Raw genomic sequence first — 27,696 nt, forward strand, 5'->3', positions numbered from 1 at the left:
ATTTTTTTTATCTCAAATACTCTTCCTTTCAAATTCACAGGAGATAAAACATTACAGCACTCTTTATCTTTTAATCCCTCCCATTTTCTCTATTTAATATATTGCGTTTGTTTTGAACGCTTTCATTACATTCAATTTAATCAGTCAAAATTGTTTTATCTTTATTAGTTTTATTATGTTGTAATAAATATTTTATAAAAAGTAAGATATAAAAATAAAATTTAAATGATATTTCCTTAAATTTATTATTAATGGAATTTGATAAGGGAAAAAAACGTAGTTTAAGGTAATCTAAAAACTTTTGGATTCACATATTTTTATTTTTGTGAATATACGGTTACATCTACTGATGTAGCAGTAACAGTTGCAGATTTTCGTAAAAAGAATTTGACAACATAGCATCAATATAAAATATCTCGCTCATCATTTCTTAAATGACGAGATAAGCGATTAAAATTATTAAATTTTTTTTTTTTTTAATTGTCCATAGGAGGTAAAAACCTTTATAAAATGTAGTATCATTTCCAATAACAACAAAAAAATTAACACTTTATGTATGAAAAGTTTTATAATATAATATATTTATGTATAAATATAAAGAAATATTTATTTTTCAAAAATTTTGTTTCTAGATGGTAAAAATATATAAGATTATAATATGAAGTTCTCTCTACTAAAAAGTAATGTTAATTGTTTGTGATATATTAACAAAAGGTCTTTATTTTTAGTTGTACTATTAAACTTTTCAAAAGAGTTCCTATACATATTACGTTGCGTGTAAAAGAATAATACTTTGGCTCTCAAGTGTTTTGTGTTTTTTTTACTGTATTCTTTTGTTCAAGTATATGTTATTGTTTTCGGTAGTTTGTTGTCCATTACGTTGTGCGTGATAAAGTGCAATGTCATAATTTTATGAGAAAAAAGTAATTTCTTTTATTCAACAATTTCTATTTGAATTAAAACAATGAATGTTTTCATCAAGGTGTAAACATAATATAACGTATAAAATTAGTGTATTATTATTTAAAAAAATATTATTTATAATTTGTATTAAAAAAAACACAAACTTAAATGTTGTATATCACTTAAGAAATTCTAGTATACAAGTACATTTATTTTATTATAAATAATTTCAGTTTATTTAATTCCTAAAACTTAAGAAAATTATAAGATATATGGATAAAAAGAATGTGATTTGTTAGATGATTCATCACATAAACCGAAAATTTATGGGTGGGAATATCTTATGAAATATTAGTAGCTTATGATAAAAGGCAAGTCTGATCTAGATTCAAACCGAGTCTTCCCAGATGGTAGAAGAAGAAGAAGCAACCACTCCGCAATGAAGATTGAAACTATTTATACCATTAAAAATACCTAGTATTATTTTATTTTTCTAATAATATTATCTGATTTTTCATTTAACTAAGAAGTTTAATTTTAATTGATCTTATTCAATTTCCAATTCCTCTATCTCCTTCCTAGAAAAAATATGGCACTTCTCGATGCCACAAATGTATGAAATTTGGTGTCCACAATTAGGTTGATTATAGCGAAGATATTTTTTTATATATTAGGATAGGGGTACAAAAATGATAGTCAAAATTTAGTTTGATCATTAGCAAGATTCTTTTTCATGTTTCAAAATGTTCTACAAATAAATAAATTAAAAATAATTCTACAAATAATAATTTTGTTCTTCTATGTTTTCTATTTTAACTAAAATCAAACAAATAGTCATATTTGTAAAAAAATGACGTATATATTAATTAAAATGATGAAAAACAGACCGTGTTACATTAAAAAATAAAAATTTCTGGAACAATTATGTAGTTAGACCCCCAACACCACCGTCAGTTCAAAAGTTTATATAAGTTCGTATACATTTATATTTTTTCTAAATTTTTTGTGGACACGATAACTGCCGTAATTTTGCTCCAATTACTTTCAAATTGATACATAAAATAAAACCACCCAAAATCTCGGTCGAGTTCGTTAATGGGTAAAATCGGACCATGCGGGTGGAAATAGGGGCTTTTTCGAAAAACAAAATATCGGTATAACATTCTTATTAAGTAAAATATTGAATTTGTTTAAAGTTTCGTGTAAAGCTGCTATTTATTTCGTGTAAAGTTTATACTATTATTTAAGGACCTAAAACTTATATAAGTAAATTTTCTTTTTATTACCAACCATTGGCTTCGAAAATTGGGTTTCGAAGAAAAAGATCATACCTTCCTGAATAGGAATCGGTTTAATAACGATTTTATAAATACAAAAATCTTACGTCCTCTATTTTTATCCATTAATTTTTTACTCACATTATTATCCAAAAAACTATACAGAAGACTTATTTTGTCTTTATTTTTATTGATTTTTCAAATAGAAAAACTGGTTTTAATGTATAATGAAATATGTAAACAATATAAAGGAATTTTACAATGACAAAACAAGTAGCCATAAAAAAAAACACTCAGTCTTTTGCAAATTTGTTTTCTGACATTTTTTACTTTATAAAATTATTGTATAGGTAAATTGTAATCAGGAAAATACAGTCTAACTTATGAAATACTGATTTCATTTATGTACTAAATTAAATATTTTTATAACATTATTTTACTATGATAAAACGCAGAATTAAAGTACTTTGTATCTAAGAAAACTCTCGTAGAAAGTTTTTCGCACCACTTTTGAAATATTTAGTAAATTTTGTAAAAGTTTAAAACAATTATTCATTGCAACCCGGCATAAAGCAAATAAAGGAATGACATATTTTAATAGGATTTTTAAATGAAGGAAAGTAGAGGAATCAGAATTTGATGTAAATGTTGTTTTTATTTTACATCGTTGATATAAATTTATTAAAACGATTATAAAACAAATCCGATTTCTTAAAATTTTCTTAATTTAAAAATCTATTTTTCCGACTTCCATCATGAAAATTCTTTTTCAGAATAATTATTAGATTTTTATTATTAAAATTTTTTATTAAAAAAAATTAAAATTTAAAAATTGTTATTACTAAAAAAAAAAAAAAAAAGGTTTAAATAAATGTTTTTTTTTTCATTTTTAAATAAAAATGCAATAAATCAATAATACATATAAAAAATCTCAAATACAAATATAAAAGTATAAAATTTAACAAGAAAATATGTTTTTTAATATATATTTTTTAATTTATATTTGTATTTCAGATTTTTTATACGTATTATTGATTTATTGTATTTTTATTTTAAAATTAAAAAAAGCATTTATATAACAATTTTTTTGGAACTGATAAGCATACATCAATAGTGAAATTGTATCTTGTCTCCTTTTCATCTGGAGGTAACAAGGTTTGAATACCGAACCTACAAGGTTCATCAAGGTACGTCTTATGATGTAGCATCCTTCATTCGCTACAAACTTCATCTATTTTTAAATACTCGTAACTGTAATTTGCCGTAACTCGATTTTTTGCATTGAGGATAAATAAATAAATGAAGTATTAAATTAATATATAAGTATATGTGATTGTGTAACTAGATAAGATATTTTTTATTTCCCGCTTTTTAATAAATTTTGCTGTAAATAGTATAAAAAATCTAATATATAAACTTTTTTATTAAAATAAAGTGTAATCTATTTTTAGAAAGGATAGTTATTGATATTGTCTTGTAATGTACATACCAATATTTTAATGATCATCAGTGAACCCTCCTCTTATACCCGAGAGCTGGTGACCTGATTCATATCTCGCTGACAATTTTCCGACAAAGCTCACTATTCTCTGCCGTTAGAAACAACAAAGTGTTACAAATATCTGTTATTTAAATTTATTTTTCTTGTATTTAGTATCTAAACGTACATCGCATATCTTTATCATTATGTAAACTAATATTTTAGTTTCATCATATTTGCTATCTCTGTATTTCTTTTTCCTTTTTATTTTATATAAATTATTCTAAGTTAATTCTAAATTATTCTAAATTAATTGTTTATTACGATTTCTCAGTTTATACTCCACAGTTTCTAGACTGCATTCCAAAAGATAATTTTCTAGAAAAGAAGAAAAAATAATTTCCGAGTTTGGGACATTATCCATCTATAATTTAGTTTCCTTAGGGTAATTTTAGGTAAATCGCAACCAATTTGTAGATAACAAACTTTTATAACCATAAAATTTTTTTCCAAAAAAAAAATCAAATAAGTGTAGTTTTACAGCTACGAATATTGTTCATACAGTAGGTGTTGTATATACAGTGGGTAAAATAACAGATTTCAAAGAGATATTTATAGTTATTTATTAATTTTTTGGTGGATTGATCTAGAACAGAAGCTTGTAGAGGATTTGTACGTGGGCAATTGAAATTATTTTGTGTATTTCATATAATTTTATAGTTACAAAACAAATTAAATAATATTCAAAAATGTTTAAAATGTCATTTCTAAAGTTATAAATGTGCTATATACCTTCCATCTGATGGACATAAATTAATTCTTCGATAACTGAATTCTTCTAAAACCCGTTGCTGGCAGTCTTCTGTTACTTAAGTTACTGCAGCTGCGATCGTGGTTTTCAGATCATCCAAATCAGCAGGTAATGGTGGAACATAAACACTTTGTTTCACATATCCTGACAAGAAAAAGTCATAACGTGTTATGTCTGGGAGATTGGGTCAAGTGTGTAGTGCCAAGTCTTTGCTCCGGTGCCCCCTATCCAACATTGAGGCAATGTTTCATTTAGAAACCTACGAATTTTTTGTGACAATGTGGTAGAGTCCACTCTTTTTAAAAAAATGAATTCTTTAGTCTTCATGTAGTTGTGGGATAAGCCAGTCCTGCAGCATCTCAAGATAAGAATACCATGTTATTGCGTTTCTTTCAAAAACATACCTTTTTTTATAAACGAAACCGCATTAAATAATATTAATTTTTTTTTTTATGAATCTTGCTTCTGCTAAATAGTTTCGTGTGGATTCTCAAGTCCTCATATGTGAAAATTGTGACTTCAGACACTATCGCTTAAAAGAATATTGTTTCGTCACCAAAAATTAACAATAATCTATCGTCTTCCATATCAACTAAAACCTTATCTCTGAAAGATTTATGTTTTTTTTTGTCACTTACACGTTTGTACTAGTTGTAATCGGTATGGTCTATAATGCAAGCGTTGTTTAACACACGCCATGCAGTCGTATGATTGATCGCAAGTTTGCGGCTAGCGCGACAAGTGGAGTTTTCGGGCTCCCCTGAAAAGTCTCTTGTATTCGTTGTACATATATCTCTGAAGTGCATGGGCGCCTTAGACTTATCCCCTTACAGAAAAAGGCCTAATTCTTTAAATTGTTTATACCAGTGACGTATGTTAAGCTGATGGTAGATAAATCATGAAACACTGTCGAAACGCACGCTAAACTGTTATTTCGGGCTCTCTCATGCTAAATTGTAGAATACAAAACCCAATTTGTTGCATGCACTCTACATTGTTTGCAACTGAGCTTATCATAAATTGGAGCGCTAGAATTGCAATCTGGCGGCCAGTATTTGAAGCCCTAAAACGCGCAATTTCAAATGGTGAAAATGTAATTTTTTGATCAATCGTGGTTGCGCAGGTCAAAACCATACGATTTTGACTCGGCTCATTCTTTTTGGGTACACTCTACACACACATATATATATATATATATATATAGTTAAATAACAATGAAGTTTAAATAATACCAATAATTTTTGAGTTTCATTACTGTAATTACAAAAAAAAAGTAAGTAATTTGACAAAATTATTTGAGAATAAGTTTAGATGTAAAAATTACAGGCAGCTTACAAATTTCTTCTTTAAAATTATCAAATTTTTCAGCTATATTTGTAAAATGCAGCATTCCATAATTTTTCCCTATTAAACTTCCTCGACAGATATACGTTGCATTTTTTAGTATTAAGCCTGACTGTGGAACTGTTTAATTATATAATTTTAAGTATTAATGAATACTAAACTATAATTTTATACAGGAAGGTATGTAATTTAATTTCTTTAATATGTATAATATTAATACATTTTTTTGAAACATAAAACAATAATAGAAATCAATCAAACCGTGATTTACTAAAAGAGATTTGATTATTTTATTAAAGATAATCGGTTTATTATACGAAATATTTAAATGTATACTTTACTGAAATGATAATCCCGTACCGCCTGTGTTCATAATTTTTTTAGAACAATTGGATTCCAAACTTTGTGTTTTGACTAAGAATGTAAAAAAATGTTAGCAGACTACAACGAGGGAAGGGCACAATTATTCTAATAGTGCTAAAACATGACATCGCCTGTACTCCTAGCCATGCAAGTGCACGAAATTTAGTGTAAATTAGTAGGCAGTTTCAGAGGTAATAGTGTATTTGGTATCTACGTTACAAATGTAATGCTTGTGAACAAACATCACCTTGTTACCACAATTTAGTTAACTATTGGTTTTAACAATACAAATGTTGATCCTGTCAGCATCAATAAATCTAACAACAATTAATTTGTCTTCTTTCTTAAGGTTTTTGAAGTTCTTGTACCAAATGATTTATTACCGAATTAAATAATTACCTAGATGCCTTAGTTTTTTACTTTTTAACCAACATTTTTCCATTAAACTTTTCATTCTACAATTTTTCTTCCTTATTCAACTTAATTTTAAATTTTATTCTTCCATCTAACCCAGTCAAATCTACTTAAACTCTATATGTTACCAAGTAATAAGATTTATTTTTCTGACTAATTATTGGTTTGAATAAAACATTAATTGAAAATACTAATCCGTTTTTCTTAATTAAGATTTATAATAAATCTCTAACAATTGTCTTTTTGTTTTCAGTTTAGATAGTCGTACTGGTGATTTGACCACGGCTACTCACTGGGCAATCAGCGACGAACTTGGCACAAGAAGTTATTTTCTTACTAATGGAGGTGCTCGATTAAGAATTGCTAGAGTAACAGCGCAAGATGAAGGAGTATTCCGTTGTAGAGTTGACTTTTTTAATTCACCAACCAGAAATTTCCGTGTTAATTTAACTTTAGTTGGTATGAATAATTAATCTTCACGTAGATTTCATTCCAGTATTTATTTATTTCATTAAAGTTTAAATGCCCAGTACCATTTTATAATGAAAGAAAATTAATTTTTGTATGAATGAGACAAGATTTTAGATTAATATGCTTATAATTATTTAGTTTTATTCTGTTTTTGTATTACCTTTCTTTGTTGATTGTCATATATAACAAAAGTAAAATATTGTTTTCTGTAAAAATGTTTATTTACAGCATTTTTGAGCTCTAAAGACCTTAAATGGAGACGTTAATAAATTGTTTTGGTAAAAGATTCTTCTCCTTCGTGTGTATAAATTTATCTATGTGAATATACATGCGCACGCGAACGTGTGTATATGAGAGAGAGAGAGATACCCCATAAATCGTCTTATACTAAAGTAATTGAATATAAAAAAATATGAAATTTTGCGCTATACGTAAATATTTCCTACTGTACGTAGAGCAATGATACTATTGAAGTTTGGTGCTGAAATCTTAACGAGATAAGGAAGTATTTGGTAGAAGGGATCATATCTTTAAGACGTGTAAAATTTTGTGTAAAGCTTGTTCTAATGCATTTGAGTACCTTAATAGTACCTTGAATGCCTTAAGACAACTATACTTTTTTATTTTTTTAAGAACAGAAGGATGTATGATTAACCTTCTGAGATTGATTTTCCAAAAAAAACTCTATTTGAAATCATTTGAGGGTTAAAATTTACTTATAATTAATATTGGTATTTACGTATTAACGCCACCGCAGCTACAGCTGCTGTTTAGGTTATGTTGAATTCGTGTACTGACAAACCGTAGGTATATCAAAATAACCTAACTAAATATAACCTACGCTCGCTTCGCTCACTAACATCTTACGTATTAACGCCACCGCAGCTTTATTTAAAAACAAAGTAGTCAATCGGATTTCGGTGGATTAACATTAATTGGATTTCGGTGCTATAACATTAAGGTTATATTATTAATAAGTTGTATATATTATGCATATTTAATGTTAATTATAAGAGGTTAGCGAGCGAGGCGAGCGTAGGTTATATTTAGTTAGGGTATTTTGATATACGTATGATTTGTCAGTACACGAAGTCAACATAACCTAAACAGCAGCTGTAGCTGCGGTGGCGTTAATACGTATGTACTTTAATATTATTAATTTTATACGTAAATTGTGTTAGGAAAGTTGAATAACTCACTGCCGATTTATAAGCGATATGTATTACAAACGTTTTTTTTTACTTTTAACACCCATTTTCTAAGATATGAAAAATAAAAATAACTTCAGAAAATTAAAAATTTATTTACAGTTTCTCCAGAAAGTCCCACAATTCTCGATGGTAAAGGAGATGAAGTTGCAGGTGTAGCTGGACCATTTTTAGAGGGATATGATTTACAATTATCTTGCCATGTAACAGGAGGTGAGTAAAACAGTTTATTTTATTAAGAATACAAATTAAAAGAGATTTTACTGAGCTTTACTGCTTAATTTTTAACCATGGTTTTTCCTGACTTGTTAATGAGTTTAAGATTTTTTATTCTGCTTTTTGAAACAGTAATTAAGAGAAGATGATAAATATAAAGAGGAAGGAATGATGAATGTAAAGAGAGAGAAGATTTGAAAACTAGAGAACGTGTACACAAATTAAAATCAGAAGATTTATATCAAATCAAAGAGCGATTAAATGATTGGCAACAAAAACCAAATAAACTAAATGATTATCTACTCCGACTTAGGAAGAATATTGTCCGACAATATCAGAGAAGTAATCAACTAAAAGATAGCAGTTTATTAAAGACCGGGCATGTAACCTCAGTGTATATATTGTTCTTGAGAGGGTCTATTTTTCAGCCACTCTGTAGTTAACTTTACTGTAGAAAAAATTAAACCGAAATTAAACTAGAAAATCCAAAAATAATACGATTATAAATTATAATTTTTAATTAATATTAAATATTCAGATGCTTCACCAAATTTATTACATATACACATTTTTAAAAGTACATAAAATTTGATTTCATTAACTTATAATTTTTAATTTATATTGTTTTTATTGAATAATTATTTATTGTAAATGTTTTTTTTACAATTACAGATTAATAATTATTAATAAATCAATATATTTAAAAAGATATATTAATATCTTTTATAAGATATATTAATCAATATATTTAATAAATCAATATATTTACTTTTTTTTTTCAACAAAAAAAAAGTTAAAAAAGATAAATTAAAAATTAAGTTTAAAAAAGGAGATGAAGTCTGATTCGAACCGATATGCCTTTCCGTGTAAGATCCAAATATTTCATTAATTAATATTTTATTTTACTATATCTCTGGAACCAATGGAAATAAGTACCACTTATGTTATATCGTTAGAAATCTTCATAATCCTAAGTAATAAGTTGAAAAGCGTAACTAATAAGCCCTCATTCAGAAATGAGGGTTTATTACTGCAGTTATGAAGAAATCCAAAATCCAATTTTTTGAATTTTGGGTTTTTTGAACACTTTTGATTCATTCGATTGCAATAAAAATGGGATGTGCACAAATGGATGTTACAACAGTCCTAAATTCAAAATTTCAACATCCTACGGCTACTCGTTTTTGAGTTATGCGAGATACGTACGTATATGCATACGTACGTACAGAGGTCAGCCAAAACCAATCATAATGGATACAGGGATGTTTAAAATAGATATTTCCGTTGAAATCTAAAAAACGAAATTATTCGCAATCACAATACTTCCTTTACTTCGTACAAGTAAGTAAAAAGTGCTAATAGAAAAGTCTTTGTATATTATACAAAGAGAATTTAACAGATTTCAAAAATTAAAAAGATATTGCTTGACTAAATGATAAAAAATTATACATAGGAATTTATTACGTATCATCATGTACATATAATAAACTTTTATTTGAAGTACCCCTTCATGTTATATAATTTAAAAAGTAATTTTATAAATTCAGAATGTACTGTTTGATATCTATTAAAAAAATATCATGCATGTAGCTTTTATGTCTTTTATTTCCTTCAGAGTTCCAAGTTTATTTCTACAAATTATTACGTATTTAAAATTTGTAGCCGTAAGCAGTAACAAAAACATGGATATAACATGTTATTTGCTTTGAACAGTTTAATTAAAAGTTATGTACTTCAAAAACGTGTCTAAGTTAATGCAACAACTTCAAAACAAAATAAAAGATCTGAAATGAAAAATTATTCAAAACGTCTGCAGAACTTTTTAATTAATAATTCATTGGTTTTATTTTCAGTTGAATCTTTTTACACGGGTAGCTTCTGTATTAAATTATATTTATATTATTAACATTACATATGGTTGGAGAAGTAATAATATTAATCATAAAATTAATTATTATATTTTGTATTAATGATTTTTCTACTTCTTATGTGTCTTTAAACTTATTTAGATTTGATTTGCAGAAAAAAGTTTATCGGTTTTTTAAATTCAATGAGAAATCTGCAAATTTTAATTGACAACATGTTTCTGCAGTGTTTAATTATTTTTAGTGGACTTAATTAATGTCTGTTTGTTGCATTGCTTAACTGTAAGTTAATAAATTACAGTCATTGTTTGACTATATGCTTTAATCTTACCCACGTTTTATTTCGTATAATGTTTGTTATTTTATCACTTCAGTTGCCTTTATATTTGTTTCATTTGTTGGTCTCCCATAAATATTGTTATATAATTTTTGTGCTCACTTCTTATACCGGTTTATTTTCAATAGTATTTTTTTTTTTTTTAGGTGCCTAAATTTAACATAAGTAGTAACTGTAGCTTGTCATTCTATAACCTCAAAGTTTTCTTATCGGAAAAGTATAATTAATGTAAGATAAGATTGGAAAATTACCTACAATATAGGTAATATACTTATAAACTTCAAAAAATCAAATATAAATTCGAAATATTTTATAATAACAATTATTCTTAACAGCTTACAATTCAAATATTTGGAATGTAATTCAACGTAATATTCTTTCTCCTTCTTCTAAAAAAAACAATGCTTATTAAGAAATATTAATTAATACTAAAGATTTTCTTTGGGAAGATTTTCCTTTAATTTTAAAGAAAACACTTTTCCCATTGATATCATTAATTAATTTCGTTCTTAATATTACTCCTTTTCTTTAACAGGTTTCCACATCATCAAATGAGTTGCCACAAAAAAAAAAATGTAACATATAATGTGATTACTTCTTTTAATTACTTTCCTAAAATGTTACTGTTTTATTACTTCAGGTACAGTTTTCTTCTTTGTCGTCTTCTTTTTCTTCAACTATTTCAAATAGGTTTCAGGTAGTTACAGATAAGGTGAAAAATTTTGCATTTGATATCAAATTTCTTTGTCCCTTATTTTGATAAATCAGCTATTTTCATTATTGAATATTAGCAAATCTTAAAAATTTTTATATCATTAGTTATTTTTGACTCTTCAATATCCATAAAAACAGCAGTAAAAAAAAAAAAACAACAACGTATTTTATTTTTTGTTAAGGCACATACATGAATATAAATAAATATTTATTTTTATCCATGACAAAAAAAAAATACTGAAATTATGTAATAAATTTATCAAAGTGCAAGGAATTAAAAAAAAAAAAAAAAATATATAATTTTTTTAATGTAAAAATGTATTTTATAATCAAATAAAGGATTTTTTTTTAATAATGTATTAAAAAAGTAAGCTTTCTCATATTATAATTAACTCTCCATTGTTCATTCATAAATATATCGATTTTAAGGTTTCACACGGATTAAAATTATTATTGATAGGTAAAATTCTTATTTTTAATCTTAAGTTTTATTATAATAATTAAAAAAAAAGATTAAATTAAAAGTTTTTTTTATATTAGTTATAGAATTTAAACCTGTAAATTTAATTTACTATATTTTTATCTATGATGATCGGTGATGAACAGTATTTAAAAATATCAACCGATAAAAAGTTATTAAGTATGAGTTTTTAAAACTCATGTCATAATGTTTTCAGTGTCTCTTGCTACCGTAAGATCAGCAAATGTTGTTTCTGACGGTATTTGAATTAGACTGCCACATTACCCACCTTAGTATTTTAGAATATACACAAAAAAAATCACTTTTTTACACATTCTAAGCTTATCAATTACATACAGACACACGTAACGTTATAATAAACTATTAAATAAAATTAAAAATCAATCATACTTTTCTATCACATTTTAATACATAAGTGTACATTATATGACCACTATTTATATTAGCGTAAGAGCAACAGCAGCAGTAGTTACTAAATTGCTGCAAGAACAAATTATGGAATACAGAATAAGTTTTTCTCAAATAATTTCTGATGCTCTTGTTGCATTCCTCTGTGACTAAATATAAAAAGTGACTGAAGATGGCCGTAAGAACAACTGAGGTTTTATTAAAATAATTATACTTATTCATATTTAATTATTTCTTAAGGATATGAATTTGTTAATGAAACGGACTTTTGTAATTGTGTTTGTTCTATTTTTTTTAATTAAATGAAATATATTATTAACCTGATCTTTAGAATTACATCACCAATATCAATACATCACTTTATTCGAACTGTTATTTGAACTGATTATTTTAAAAAATTTTGTTTTTAAAATAGTTATATATTTACATCAAACTTAATTTTTAAAGGTTGGTAATTTTATATTAATTACAGGTCGTCCTCAACCGGAAGTAACATGGTGGCAAGAAGGTTTATTAATCGATGATATAAGTGAAAGTGTTAGAGAGGGTGCTGTGGTCAATCGACTATTTCTATCTAGCGTTCAACGAGGTTTGCGGGGTGCTACGTTGGAATGCAGAGCTACCAGTATACCAGCCCCTCCTGTCATTCGTAGAGTAGCCCTCGAGGTTTATCGTGAGTACCTTCTATTAAGTTCTGTTCAAAAAGAAATGAAAAAAAAAAGTAGTTTTAGGTTTTCTGAAAGATGAGAGTAATAAACACAAATAAAATTATTATTCTGTAATTCAGTTAATGGGCAACAAAACAAACGACGTATGATTTGTTTTATAATCGTAAAAAGTAATCTGTATAAAAATTTTTTTCTTTATAATTTTCAGCCAAAATCATGTTTTATAAACCTTGCAATGATTGAAAAATTGTGTTAATAATACGTTCATGTTTACTCTATGGTATTTATTCAAAAGTTTGTAACCTGGTTGAGAAAACTAATTTTACAAATATATTCATTCATAAATAAATTTACCTACAGTACTATCATATAAAATAATATGATTTCAAAACGCAAGGTGGAATAGCTATACAAGTTTTTAATGTCCTTTCGAGGAAATTCAGAATAAAAAAAATTCAACTTAGAATGTAAACTGCATATTTTGTTATTCATCTTCATGGGGCTTGTTTAATTAAACTTTCATAAAATTTAAAATAATCATCCTTATAGACTGAACTAAGCATTGAAACGTAAAATTAGGATTTTCCGAAAAAGTTTGTAATAGATTTACTTATTAAGTCATGATTATATTTAAATAACAACATAATAATTTTACCTATTTCCAGTTGTATTTCCTTAAAGAATTACAAATTTAGCTTAATATGTATGTTGAAATTACCATAAAAGATGCTGTAGAAGAAGATCGAAAAATCGTGTATGAGATAGTAGAGTAGAATGTAGAAAATTTGCAGATAACATATTTTTTTTTTTTTAGAAGCATAAGTTATCTAATAGTTGATTTTTAGTAGATATTAGAAGACACTAAACCTTTATAGGAAACTTTTTTAACTAGCAAACCTTCATAGAAACAGTTCCCAACAATAATTTCTGAAGAAATACAAGGAAAAGCTAATTTTAACAAGGGCACGTTTTTATATCTATCACTTTAAAATAAGGTATGTATACTGTAAGCAATCTAAAAAATAAAACACAGAAATGTTATCTTTTCTTGATATTTACTGCTAACCGTGAAATTATGTGTTTTAATCTGATTTATTTAAAATTGCTTATTTAATGGGATTAATTAATGAATTAAGTTCTCTTGAGTTTAATTGGACTGTATATTCTGGCTATACACAGTAATCAGTGTTATGTAATGAATGGATTAAGTACTGCACTAAAGTTAACCGAAGACGGCTTTCTAACAAGCCAGTTAGTTACACCCTAACATATCTTTCTTCTTACATCACTTAAGAGCTAGTACGTCACTGTAACTGAACTAAATAACTAGTTATCAATGCGAAATAGAACTCAATGGTCTTTCTTCTACCCGTTTTCTGCACAAGAGAAGTCATTCATCAACTAGTCCGAATGTACTGACAAGAAACTTACCGTTGACACTTTCAAACTGCTTAAACCTTCTATGCTTTTCCGTTTCCTTCAAAACTAATTCAAGAATTTCCTTTCCTTCTTTAACTTTATCTTTTTCCATTCCTTCTTTACTACTTCTTTTAGATATAAGTTTCATTTTTTTAATATTCTATTTTAAAATATAAAAGGTTTATTTAATTAATTCAATAGTAAAGTGAAAATGCAAATGCGAATAATTCTATCTATTCGTTAGTTTTCATCATTTGAATATTTTTTCACTACGCAGCAGACTGGTTTGATTTATTTTGCAATTCTATTTTAAGATATTTTGTAATCTTCATATAATTGAGGAATCCTACATTTTTAAATACTTGCTTCAAATAAATCCTAACTTCCGTGATTCTTCACAATTTTTAAATTCTATCATTCTCTCTAATCCGGATATCATTCTTACATCACTCGCCTTGATATTTTTTACTGTATAACAATAATTTTATCATAAAATTCTCTCATTTCTAATTGATCTTCAACGTTAATTTTTTTTATCATAAACTCATATATAATGTACAATGTTTCTTTATCCCAATAACTATTCGTTGTCTTTAATGTGTATTTTTAATTTCATTCCAACAAACTCAAGTTATGGTGTTTTTTAGAATTCAAATTTTTTATGAAATTAATTCGCCACATACGTTAAGAGTATGAGTTTTGGAATATGATATGTAATATTTTATCATAAGAAAAAAGATGACAAGCGTGACCGAGATTCTAACCCAAAACCTCCCAGTTAAAGAAGAAGACGCTATCACTCCGCTATAGATGTCGTTAAATCTATGTTCCAATTTTACTTATTCTGTTGCATAAATATATTATAAGGTTAAAAGTATTATCAACGGTACAAAACAATGATTTTCACATTTTTTCTACCCGATTGAAAAAAAGTCAAATATATTAAAATTATTCCTACAAAAATCTGTATTTATAAATACATGTTAGGACCTATTATTATTTGTCTTTACAGTTTATTATTTTGTATAATTGCCTCAATATTAGTGATTTTATTTTCATTTAATTTTTCAAATAATCTGACTAGGGATTTAATATATATTAAGAATGGTAAAATTATACTACAAAATAGGTTCATGGAAAATAGATGCCAAAATAGGTACACTACAAAATAGGTAATTTCATGAAAAGTCCACTTGAAATATTTTAAACTAGACCTTACACTACAAGTAAAATCCTGATATTTCACTTTTTTTTTAACTTTAAACAGCCAATAATTCTGAAATTGAATCTGCCCATATACGTCTAAAAAGTGTAAAGTTTAATTAATTTTAACCACACAAAACTATATAGAAACGCTAGTATAAAGAAACAGAAAAATAGTATACTATTAACCTTATCTTTACTGGCTACATGACAGTATGAAAAATTCTGATGAGCTGAAAAGGAAACATAAATTTTTGAATTAGAAAATTGTGGTAGATAAATATTTTTTAATAAATGTAGATTATTATTTTTATATAAACATTTTATGATATTTATATATACGTTATAAATATCATTTATAAATAATAAAATATTGATGTATGAATATTTTAAAATATAAATATTAAGTTTCAAACAAATGCTCTTTGTTATGTAAAAAAATGACATAACACCAATCATTTATCTGTAAAATACCAAAAATAGAGACATCCGCTTATAATCTTCAAGAACTGAATATATTAATTCGATATCTCAAAGGTAAAATGCCCTTGTACTATAAAAAAAAGTTCATTCATAAATGAGACAAGATATATATTATATTTGAGGAAAATATGGAAAATTGAAAAACTAAACAATTTTCGTGTTTCTTTTTTACTAAAGATTCTTGGAAGTCAAACCAATAAACCACTAGTATTTCGCAGTAATACTTCACAATTGTTCAATTTTCTCTACAAAAGGTAGACTCTTTTTCTTATTTGTCTCTAAAAATAAAGCAAATATTTGTTGTTTTTTTTTATATCCATGGGAAATCTATATATAAAATGAATCAAAGAAAAATAAAGTGATTTTACTCCATTACAATCATTATTTTATTTAAAATTTACCAGAAGTATTATAACATATTGATCTAAATTATAATTTGATCTGCAAGTATAAAAAATAAATAAACCTTAAAAATACAAATTATGTGAGAGCAGAATACTTAATTATCTGAACTACAGTACCGAACAGAATTGCGTGATTTGAAATACATAATCTTAACTACGTGCTTCTGAATTTTAAAAGTAGAGTCAACAACAGAATTATAAGTCCCATCCCAACAAGAAATAACGTAGGAAAGATGAGACTGAATTAGTGCATAACGCAGCATTTTTAAAACTTAAAAGCTAGAGTTGCGAATAATATAAAGTTTATTAAGAAAAGTTTACAACAGTTTTCTACTCCTGTAAACAATGAAATCTAAACATTTAATATATTTTTATTTACACCTAATCTTTATATCTTATTACCTGCAATTTCTATTCAGTTTGAATTTAAAAAAAATACTATTTAGCATAATATACACACATATTTTAATGAGAATTATTACACGAATTAATAAAAAACGACCCTAACTGGAAATAAACTCAAATCAAAAATTTTATCGCTATAGTATTTTTATTTTTTTTTATCTGATTTTTTACGGGCATCGACTGCTAAGGTCATTAGCCCTCGTCACATTTTTTAAAAGAAATTACTATCACCATCTGGATCGTCATATGTTAGGGTGTACAGTATTATTTTTCATTAAATAATTTTTTTTTAAATTATAATTTCCAAATGATTTTACTTATTTATTTATACAGAAAAAAACAGGGTGGCGCTTAATGATAATTACTGAAGGAGTGATAATGAATTCTATGAAAAATGCTATGCCAGACCGGGGGTCGAACACGGAACTTCGAGATGAATTTGTGCTCAAAGGCGTAAAACCTGGCGGAAATGAATAATAATTCTTTAAGTGATTACATGAGAAATTTGTTTCTTTCGCTTCAGATTAATTTTACTTTGATTTGTTTTTTCATAATATTTTGGGTTTATAAATATTTTTCATTATTTTATCTTTCATTTATTTTTTTCTATTATAATTTTTACATTATATGCGCTAGAATGCGTACAGGGATATATTATAACTCTTAAAAGCTTAAGGTATAGTAAAATTATATTTTAATAGATAGTATAGCAAATTACATCCAAGCAGCAGAAACTACATACAAAAATTAATTTTTTATACTTCCTGCTTTTGTGTTTTAATTAAGTTGTTTTTTTTTTTGTAAAAATTTCTGCATAGTCACTAAGTACTTTTATTTTATTTAATTAAAAACGTAATTTAAATTACAAAGAGGTATGTTTTATCATATCAGTTACTGATATAGAATGTGTAATTAAAATTAATATCAGGACTTGAGATGATTTATATATTTCTTTGTTGTTTTTATATTTCTATTTGCATTTAATAAAAATTTTCAATGAATTGTTTAAAGTAAACGAAAATTCATCAGCAATAAGTATGAAAATAATTATTATAAATGATAAAATTGTATATTATTAAATATAATTTACACAAATAAAGAAATCTTGTGATAAAATAAAGTGAATAAAAAACAAAATACTTCCACAAATTGAAATGAGAATTGTGTTTCTCAAACGGTATAAAATGCAAATCTACTTAGAATCTCAAAATAATTTATTAATCTCATACAACGTGTATCACGAATTCTCTCGGGTCTTTCATAACCTATTCTAGTCGTAAAAATAAATGAAAAACTTCATATTTCCTAAAATGCTTCGTTTGCGAATTACGGGTTGTGAAAGATTTCGTTCGGAATTCAGCTATCCCGGTGAAATGAAATGATATCGTATTAATATTTTTATTTCACATTCGTAATAAAATAACAACAGCTGATCAACAATGCGCAATACTGTATTAGTGTTTAAATCATTCTGGAAGGTGCATTAAATATATCGGGTACTGTGACCTGTGCTGTCGTTAGCGACAATTTTTCTTAGTTTTATACAACTTTACTTACACCATTTTGTTCAGAATAAATTCTTTATAAGTTTTGTTATAAATTTTACTTGTTTATTAACCATTTAACAAAGTTATTGTAGAAAAAAAAACATAGTTTTTACATCAGTATATTGGTTTCACCCCAGATTCTTCAAAATCTACTGCAGATACGGTTCTAGGATCTATATTATTAAAATTTTCAGGTCAAAAACCATAAAAAACACTATTTATACCCCTTAATTAAAGTTCTAAAAATTTCAGTACGACCTCATTTTATCGAGGTACCTGAAATCCGAGTGAATTTGAAGACGTAATTCGGCACACGAAGCATTTTAGGATGTATAATTACATAACCTTTTTCCATTATTTGCACGAGTAAAATGAAAGTCCCTGCAGAACTTCTCAGATGTAAGTTGTAGATGCAAACACACCAATCGCATCTATGTTCATAACTTTAAAGATATTATTATTGATAATCCGTGCTTATTAATATTATGGCAAGATTATACATGTCAGCAGTTAAGGATGCTCCAAAGGAAATTTTGTATTGCCCTTAAATCAAAACTACAGAATACTTTTCCCTTATTATTAATTCTTAAATATTTTAATGCAAAAGGATTGAAAATAAGCATTTTTAATAATAATTCTGATTATTTTCGAACAACATTTTTTTTACATGATTTAATTTTCATACTGATCATAACTAATAGTTTTCAAATAGATTACTATAATAATCGATAATAATACTTAATAATCGATTACCAACAAAATATTAATAGAATATCTGAGTCTTCTGTTCGTAACATCTATGGAGGTATAGTGTACCGAAACAGCGATCGTGATTTTTTAAATTAAATTTTGTGAAAATCAAATACCATATACTGCTTGTTTTCTTTTATTAATAATTCTTCTTTACTCATTGATTTCTTTTCGAAATAGAAAAATATTGGTTTAATTAATTGTACTGAATTTGTGGGCTATTTTTTACTTCCTTGTACGAAGTAAAGGAAGTAGTATTGTGATCGCGAAAAATCTTGGTTTTCAGATTTCAAAGGAAATTTCCACTTTGACCATCCCTGAATCCATTTTGACTAGTATCAGCGTGACATCTGTGCGTATGTGCGTACGAATGTATCTCGCATTAATTGAAAAACGGTTAGTTGTAGGATGTTGAAATTTTGGGTTTAGGACTGTTGTAACTCCCATTTAGTTCTAGTTGTGCAACTCCCATTTTGATTGCAATCGACAGGACCAAAAGTCACCAAAAAAGACCAAAATCCAAACAAATTTGAATTTTGGACTTTTTCATAACTGCAGTAATAGGACCTCATTGAGGGCTTTTGAACGATATATCGTAAGTGTTACTTATTTTCATTGGTTCCAGAATACGTATCTCGCATAACTCAAAAATGATTAGCGGTAGTATGTTGAAATTTTGGATTTAGGACTGTTGTAACATTTAGTTTTGCACCTCCACTTTTGATTGCAATCAACTGAACCAAAAATGTCAAAAAAGCCCAAAATCCCAAAAACTTTTCATTTTGGGCTTTTTCTTAACTGCAGTAGTAAGCCCTTATTAAGAGCGTTTCAACGATAAATCATAAGTGTTACTTATTTTCATTGGTTCCAGAATTATAGCCAAATAAAATTTTAATTAATAAAATATTTGGATCTTACAATGAGGAGGCATATCGGTTCAAATCCTTCTTCATCTCCTTTTTTAACTCTTTTTTTCTATAATTTAAATATATTAATTTATTAGTAATTATTAACTTCTGATTGTAAAAATATCTTTACAATAAATAATCAAACATAACAATAAAAAAAATTGTTCTGGATACCACATGACTTCCATGTACGCCTGTTAAATTAAATATACACTTTTTAAAAGTACATAAAATATTATTTCACTAATAACTTCTGATTGTTTTCATATTATTTTTTATTGTTACTATTGAATGATTATTTATTGTAAAAGTTTTTTTTTTATAATTATAGGATAATAATTATTAATAAATCATAATATTTAAATTTAAAAAAAGGTTAAAAATAAATGTATTTATATGAAGTTGGACTCGAACCGATGTGTCTTCCCTTTGTAAGATCCAAATATTTCATTAATTATAATTTTATTTGGCTGCAACTCTGGAACCAGTGAAAATAAGTACAACTTATAGATGTATGGTTAAAAAGCTCTCAATGAGGGCTGCTTATTACTGTAGTTAAAAAAAAGTACAAAATCCAATTTTTTTTTGATTTTGGACTTTTTTGTACATTTTTGGTCAAGTCGATTGCAATCAAAAAGAGAGGTGGAAAACTAGATGTTACAACAGTCCTAAATGCAAAATTTGCATTGCAAATGCAAAATGCAGGTTACGGCTAATCGTTTTTGTGTTATGCGAGATACATACGTACGTACAGACGTTATGCCGAAACTAGTCAAAATGGACTCAGGGATGGCCGTTGATGTCAGAAAACAAACATTTTTCGCGATTACAATACTTCCGTGTACGTACAAGGAAGTAAAAATATAAAAAAATATCAGAAGATATTAATGAAATAAAAGTTTTGTATCTTCCATTAAAAAAAAAAAAACAATGTATATGTAATTTAATAGAGGTACAAGAAAGTCATGCGGTGTACACATCACATTTTTTCCGTTAAGTATAATGAAATGTATTATTACAAATTGTTTAATTATAAATATTTCATTGTAGCCTATATTTTAATGAAAGTAAATTATATTAATTTGACGGTCACCGAGGCGCTAGTGGTAGGGTCTCAGCCTTTCATCCGGAGGTTCCCGGTTCGAATCCCGGTCAGGCATGTCATTTTCACACACACTACAAATCATTCATCTTCATCCTCTGAAGAATGCTTAACGGTGGATCCGGAGGTTAAATAAAACAAAATTATATTAATTTGTATGATGAGTACGGTTTAATTTTCGTTGCTTCATTCTTCTATTTTATATTGACTCGTTTCGGAACCTTTCCATTGTCAAAACACATTGTACTGGTACTTAGTACAATAATTGTTAACAATGATGTGATTCTGAAACTCTTAAATGAATAATAAAAGAATGTAGCTAAGAAAGGTAAACAGTACTTAGTAAAGAAATTATAGTGATCTTAGAAAATAAAATAATAACGAGTATTATTATCTTAATAACAATTTTGAATTGTTCGGAGCAAGAGATTGTAGAGGAACTGGCAGCACAAGGAGTAATAGAGTGCCGTCGATTGAACATGAGAAGGAACGGTGAGGTCTTACCCTCAGCTTCTCATGTCCTCACTTTCAACCGGCCTACTTTGCCAGAAAAGATAAGAGCGGGGATTCACCGCTTGGATGTGCGGGCATTTGTCCCACAGCCAATGAGGTGCTTCAAGTGCCAACGCTTTGGCCACACCGCTCTTAGATGCGAAAGACCGCAAACATGCGTGTGCGGTGAAGAGGTGCATGAGGGAGAGCCGTGTAAAGAGCCTCCTACATGTATTAATTGCAAAGGAGCGCATTCTTGTAGATCAAGGAATTGTCCTGTCTACAAAGATGAAGTAGCTGTGCAGGAAGTAAAAACCCTGCAAAAAGTCAGCTACTTCGATGCAAAGAAGATAGTTAACGCCCGTAAGCCTAGAGCAGCAACATCTTATGCTCAGGCTGCGGCTACTGTTCTTGCTCCTGATCCGTTTGCTGTAGATGAGGCTCAAATTATAAATAAACTTGCGCCTACTTTGGCTAACATGATTGAGAGGATCATCGAAAACAAGATGAAACCTTTTGGCAATAAAGAATTTGTTAAGCCAAAGATAGTGGTACAGCCTGCTGAAGATAAGTCGATAAAAGTGAAAGTTGCTCCTCCAGAAAAGAAAACGGACACCAAACCAGAATGTCAAGTCCGTCTCAGCGAGATTCTTGATGAAAAGAAAAAGGTGATACCTACAGAGTCTGTTATGGAGGCTCCCAAGCCTCCTGTAACTGAAGTGGCCTCTAAGCCTCAGAAGCCACAAAAAATCACACAGGGGGGGCGAGTGTCCCCCTCCCACAGGCGGTGACCGGTGCGACCCCCGTGTTGGGGAGCGGCCAGGTTGCCGCCCCTCAATCGGCGCCTGAAACCGGCGCCGATCCATGCCCGTCGTCGTCGGCGGCTTCGGTGGTCTCCGATACGGAGACCGGAAGCCTTACAGGCGACGACCTTCTCCGCGAACACGATGCTGTTCGTAGGATGGAGAAGAAAAGGAAAAAGGGATGGCCGAAAGGAAAACCCAGACAATAATTTAATTAAAAATTAGCGAGTCGATTGTACAATGGAACATCAATGGATGTTTTTCAAACATCCATGAGCTCCAACGCTTGGTACATGACGTAGACCCGATTTGTATATGTCTGCAAGAAACGCATTTCCGCCGAAATGAAAATTTTAAATTAAAAGGATTCGATATATTTCGGCGAGATCAACCGCCAAATGTAAGAGTTAGAGGTGGAGTAGCTATATTAACATCGACTAGAGCTACCACCGAAGCGGTTGTTCTAAACACAAACCTACAAGCGGTCGCCGTTAGAATGAAGCGTCCGCTCCAGGTCACTGTCTGCAGCATATACTTGCCGTATTTTGATTGGAATAAGGATGACATAGCAAGACTAATTTCCGAGCTTCCCCCACCTGTTTTACTGGTGGGTGACTTTAATGCTCATAATTCTCTTTGGGGATCAGATCGAGTAGATCCCCGTGGAAGAGAACTGGAAGGGTTCCTGATGAACTCAGAACTTATTATTTTAAACGACGGATCAGGAACCTTTTTCAATGACAGAGATGGATCGACGTCCTGTATAGATCTTGCACTTATAAGCGGATCAATAGCACCAAGGTACAGCTTCCATGTCATAGATGATCTGCATGGAAGCGATCATTTCCCGGTGCAAATTGTAACTGATGTTACAAGAACAATATATCCCATCCCTAAAAGATGGTTATTTGATAAGGCAGACTGGACGAGCTTCGCAGCTAGAACGATACTCCCAGAAACAACTGGAGTTATCGAAGACGATGTCGACGCCATAACAAATGCAATAATTGAATCGGCATCGAGATATATTCCCAAAACATCTGGGAAACTTACGAAAAAACCCGTTCCATGGTGGAACGATGAAATAAGTGAAGCTATAAAAACAAAGAAAAGGGCGTATAACGCCTTTAAGAAGCGTCCTAGTATAGAAAATCTTGTTGCCTTTAAAAAATACAGGGCGTATGCAAAACGTCTTATGATAGACTCGAAAGAACGATCCTGGCAGCAATATGTGTCATCCATCGACAAAACTACTACTGCATCAGATGTTTGGAGGAAAGTGAAGGCGATTTGTGGGCGTAATGATTTTGCTCCCATAACTAGCCTTCAAGATGAAGATGAAATAAAAGACACTCCATATGAAATTGCAGAGCTGTTATCCAATCACTTCGAAAAGGCCAGCAGAACGGCCAACTACGAGGAAGGTTTTCGAACCAAAAAAGAAGAACTCGAAGGTCTACTAAATTTTAGAACTGAGTATAATTACTCATATAATGTACCATTTAAAATGGAAGAACTCGCGAAAGCGTTGGAAAAAGCAGGTAACACAGCTGCTGGTCCGGATGAAATCCATTATAATATGATCAGGGAGCTGAATACCACTGCAAAACGCAGATTATTAGAACTTTATAATAAAATATGGCGGGATGGAACGTACCCGCAGCAGTGGAAAAAAGCTCATGTTGTTCCAGTACCAAAGAAAAATAAAAATTTAACAGACCCCAATAGCTATCGTCCTATTTCTTTGACGTGTGCTATGGGAAAAATACTGGAAAAAATGATTAATAATCGACTCGTCTGGGTTTTGGAAAAAGAAAACCTGATATCACCATATCAAGCAGGTTTTCGGCAATACCATTCTACCACTGATCAAATGATCAGCTTAGAGGACATTATATATAACAGCTTTATTAAAAGGAAACATTGTGTCGGAGTCTTCTTTGATCTTCAGAAGGCTTTCGATATGACCTGGCGTCATGGTATAATGCTCCAGATACATGAATGGGGCATTCGTGGCAATCTGCCTATACTGCTCAGCAACTACATGAATGACCGTACCTTTCAAGTACGCGTCAACAATGAATATTCATGTGAAAGAATCTTGGAAAATGGCATACCGCAGGGTTCGCCGTTGAGCGGTACCGTGTTTACAATTGCCATTAATAAATTGATACTAGCCATTCCAGTAGAAATCAGCAAAAGCGTCTATGTTGATGATCTGGCAATTGTGTATGCCAGCAACAAGACTGCTATGGTGAGGTACAAATTGCAACGAGCGATCAATGCTCTGAATGAAGTTGCAAGGAATAACGGATTCCAATTCTCACCAGAGAAAACGTGCTGTGTACACTTTTGTAGGAAGAGAATTCCTCATCAAAGTCCTGCGTTGACAATTGACGATAATCCAATACAATATAAAGATAGCGTAAGATATTTAGGACTAGTATTGGATAAATCCCTTACATGGGGATTACATATACAGGACTTGAGTGATAGATGCAAAAGAGCCCTAAACATTATAAAATGTTTATCGAATTTAAACTGGGGCTCAGACAAAGAGACATTATTGAGATTGTATAAAGCATTGGTTCAATCTAAACTAGACTACGGATGTATCGTATATTCATCCGCTAGAAAGTCGCACTTAAGAAAGTTAGACGTAGTTCATAATAGCGGAATAAGATATGCAACAGGCGCTTTCCGCACAAGTCCGGCGGCTAGTATAATGTCTGAAGCCGGAATAATGCCACTACATTATAGAAGAGAGATCCTTTTGTTAAGATATGCAGCAAATGTATGGGCTTTCCCTGCTCATATAAGTAATAAATTGTTCACGAATCATCCTATGACTGCAGTATATGAACATCGTGCTACCTATTCCAGACCAACCGGAATTAGGTACCACGAATTAAGAAGAAAATATGAAATTGCTATACCAGAGACACTAACAATTTCTACGAGAGAAATACCGCCATGGCTCTTGTCAGCGGTAAATACAAATTTGGATCTCTCTCAAGGAGAAATAAAAAAGAAACCAGCAGTGATCATCCAGCAGGAATTTTTAGCAACCGTCAGTAGTTACGAAGAACATATTAGAATTTTTACTGACGGTTCTAAAACCGAACATGGTGTTGGATGCTCGATATATGTAAATGAAGAAGCCCACTCTTGGAGACTGCCAGATGTGGCCAGTGTCTACACGGCAGAACTCACTGCAATTCAGCAAGCTCTTCGCTACACTGAACACTATTGCGAAGAGAGAGTGCTAATATGTTCCGATTCATTAAGTGCACTCGTCGCAATTCGGAACAAGAACATTAAGGATGTCCTAATTGCAAACATCCTGTCAATTTTATACGTACTAAAACAACGAGGACAGCGATGCGTATTTGTATGGACTCCAGGGCATGCTGGTATTATAGGTAATGAAATCGCAGACGAAGCTGCCAGAAAGGCAACAGTCTGCGATGACTTGGATGCATTTCCTGTAAGAGTGGCAGATGTTAAAAACCGTCTAACCAACATAGTAAGAAACAAGTGGAACGCTGAATGGAGGAGTTTAAATACAAAATTAAACTCGGTTAAAACTTCTCCTTATAAATGGAAAAGCGACTTTAAGTTGACTCGCCGTGAACAAGTAGCGGTGACCAGACTTAGAATCGGTCACACGCGATTAACAAATTTATATTTGTTAACCAGCGAAGTGAGACCAATGTGCGGTGTTTGTAATAAAACGCTGACAATCAAGCATCTAATAGAAGAGTGTACCATATATGAGGACCTCAGAAAGAGGTTCTGTCTTACAAATAATATTAGTGCTGATCTGGATAATGGAAATGAAGAAAATATAGTTGCATTTTTACACGCCAGTGGACTTCTTAAAAGTCTATAAAATGGAAGTTTAAAGCTGTGGTAAGAGATACTCTAAGCGGTAGTTTTATATATACATATAAGGGAGTCTCGAAGCGTGGCACGTATAGTGATGGGAGGTAGCCCTCTTGCCTAGGCCATTTTGGCTCACCTGCATTCAAGAGCAGTGAGTCGGGGTGTGTCCGATGATGGCATGGGGGACCCTCAAGGGTGGATTGAGGGCGCGAGGCTATGGGTGTACGCCGTGCATGCCCATGGCCTGATATAAGAAGGATTCAACTGCCACGGCACCCTTGTACGACCGATATACTGCTCAACGGCGGTTCTGGTCGCCCCGAGGGTGCTTAAGCAAACTATAAATGAGACTTCGTAGAAGAAAGAAAGATATGGTATTGATTAGTTTAATTTTAATTTTAAGTTCATGGTCTTTTGAGAACCTATCTCAAATTTTAATATTGGGGCCCTTTACACCCCGTAAGTGTTTGTGATTGTCCTTGTCTTTCATGTTTTAATGTTTATTGTGAAGTTTGTGTTTTTAAATAAAATGTAAGGGCCCTTTACACCCTTACATATGACGATCCTGATGGAGATAATAATTTCTTTTAAAGAATGTGACGAGGGCTAATGACCTTAGCAGTCGATGCCCGTAAAAAAAAAAAAAAAAAAAAAAAAAAAAAAAAAAAAAAAAAAAATTTTGAATTATAATAAGTTTTCAAATTTTGTCAACTAATTTGTACTATACGTTTGTCAGTTTTACTTAAATACTTGGATATTTAATTACAAGTGTTATAATTCAGCATTACTAATATTATAATTTTGCCATTAATTTTTTATTAAATCTTTTTTTTCATTTTATTTTATTTTATATTTTAGGATTGATTATATAGTATCTACTAATTAATCGATTTGGTGTTTCTGTATTTTATTTTACTTTATACGTATTCAAATTTATATTTTTTTATGTTAATAGTAATTTGTTCTTATTTTAGAAACTGTTAATAAATAAAAAAAATATGTATAAAGATATCAACGGTAATAATAATATTGCATTCAAACAAAAATATTACACATGTTTTAATCAGAATTAAAAATAAAATTTATAGCTTAACCTAAAATAAAATGCAGATAATTTTGTTCTAAATGTTATTTAATATATTGTTGTATACCTTGTCTACTGTAGTGCTATCTGTGTAATACAATTTCTTGTATTCATGTGTAAATGTGTTTTGTTCATGTATATAATTGTATTATGAAAGTATTATCAGCATGAAATAAACTACTCTTTTCATTTTTACTTCCCTGTATGAAGTAAAGGAAGTATGTGATGGCAAAACATTTCGGTTTTTAGTT

At 29.4% G+C, this 27,696-nt stretch overlaps 1 protein-coding gene across 1 annotated transcript in view; it reads left to right on the top strand.

Annotated features, from left to right (window-relative positions):
- Window positions 1–27,696, top strand: part of side (motor axon guidance molcule sidestep) — a 458,315-nt gene that overhangs the window by 252,075 nt on the left and 178,544 nt on the right. Inside the window, exons 4-6 of the mRNA XM_075367132.1 lie at window positions 6,846–7,051; window positions 8,374–8,484; window positions 12,765–12,965. Of these exons, the coding sequence (XP_075223247.1) occupies window positions 6,846–7,051; window positions 8,374–8,484; window positions 12,765–12,965 (518 nt within the window). The remainder of the gene's footprint in view (window positions 1–6,845; window positions 7,052–8,373; window positions 8,485–12,764; window positions 12,966–27,696) is intronic.

The sequence above is a fragment of the Lycorma delicatula genome, chromosome 5 (assembly GCF_047948215.1).
Source record: "Lycorma delicatula isolate Av1 chromosome 5, ASM4794821v1, whole genome shotgun sequence".
Lineage (NCBI taxonomy): Eukaryota > Metazoa > Arthropoda > Insecta > Hemiptera > Fulgoridae > Lycorma > Lycorma delicatula.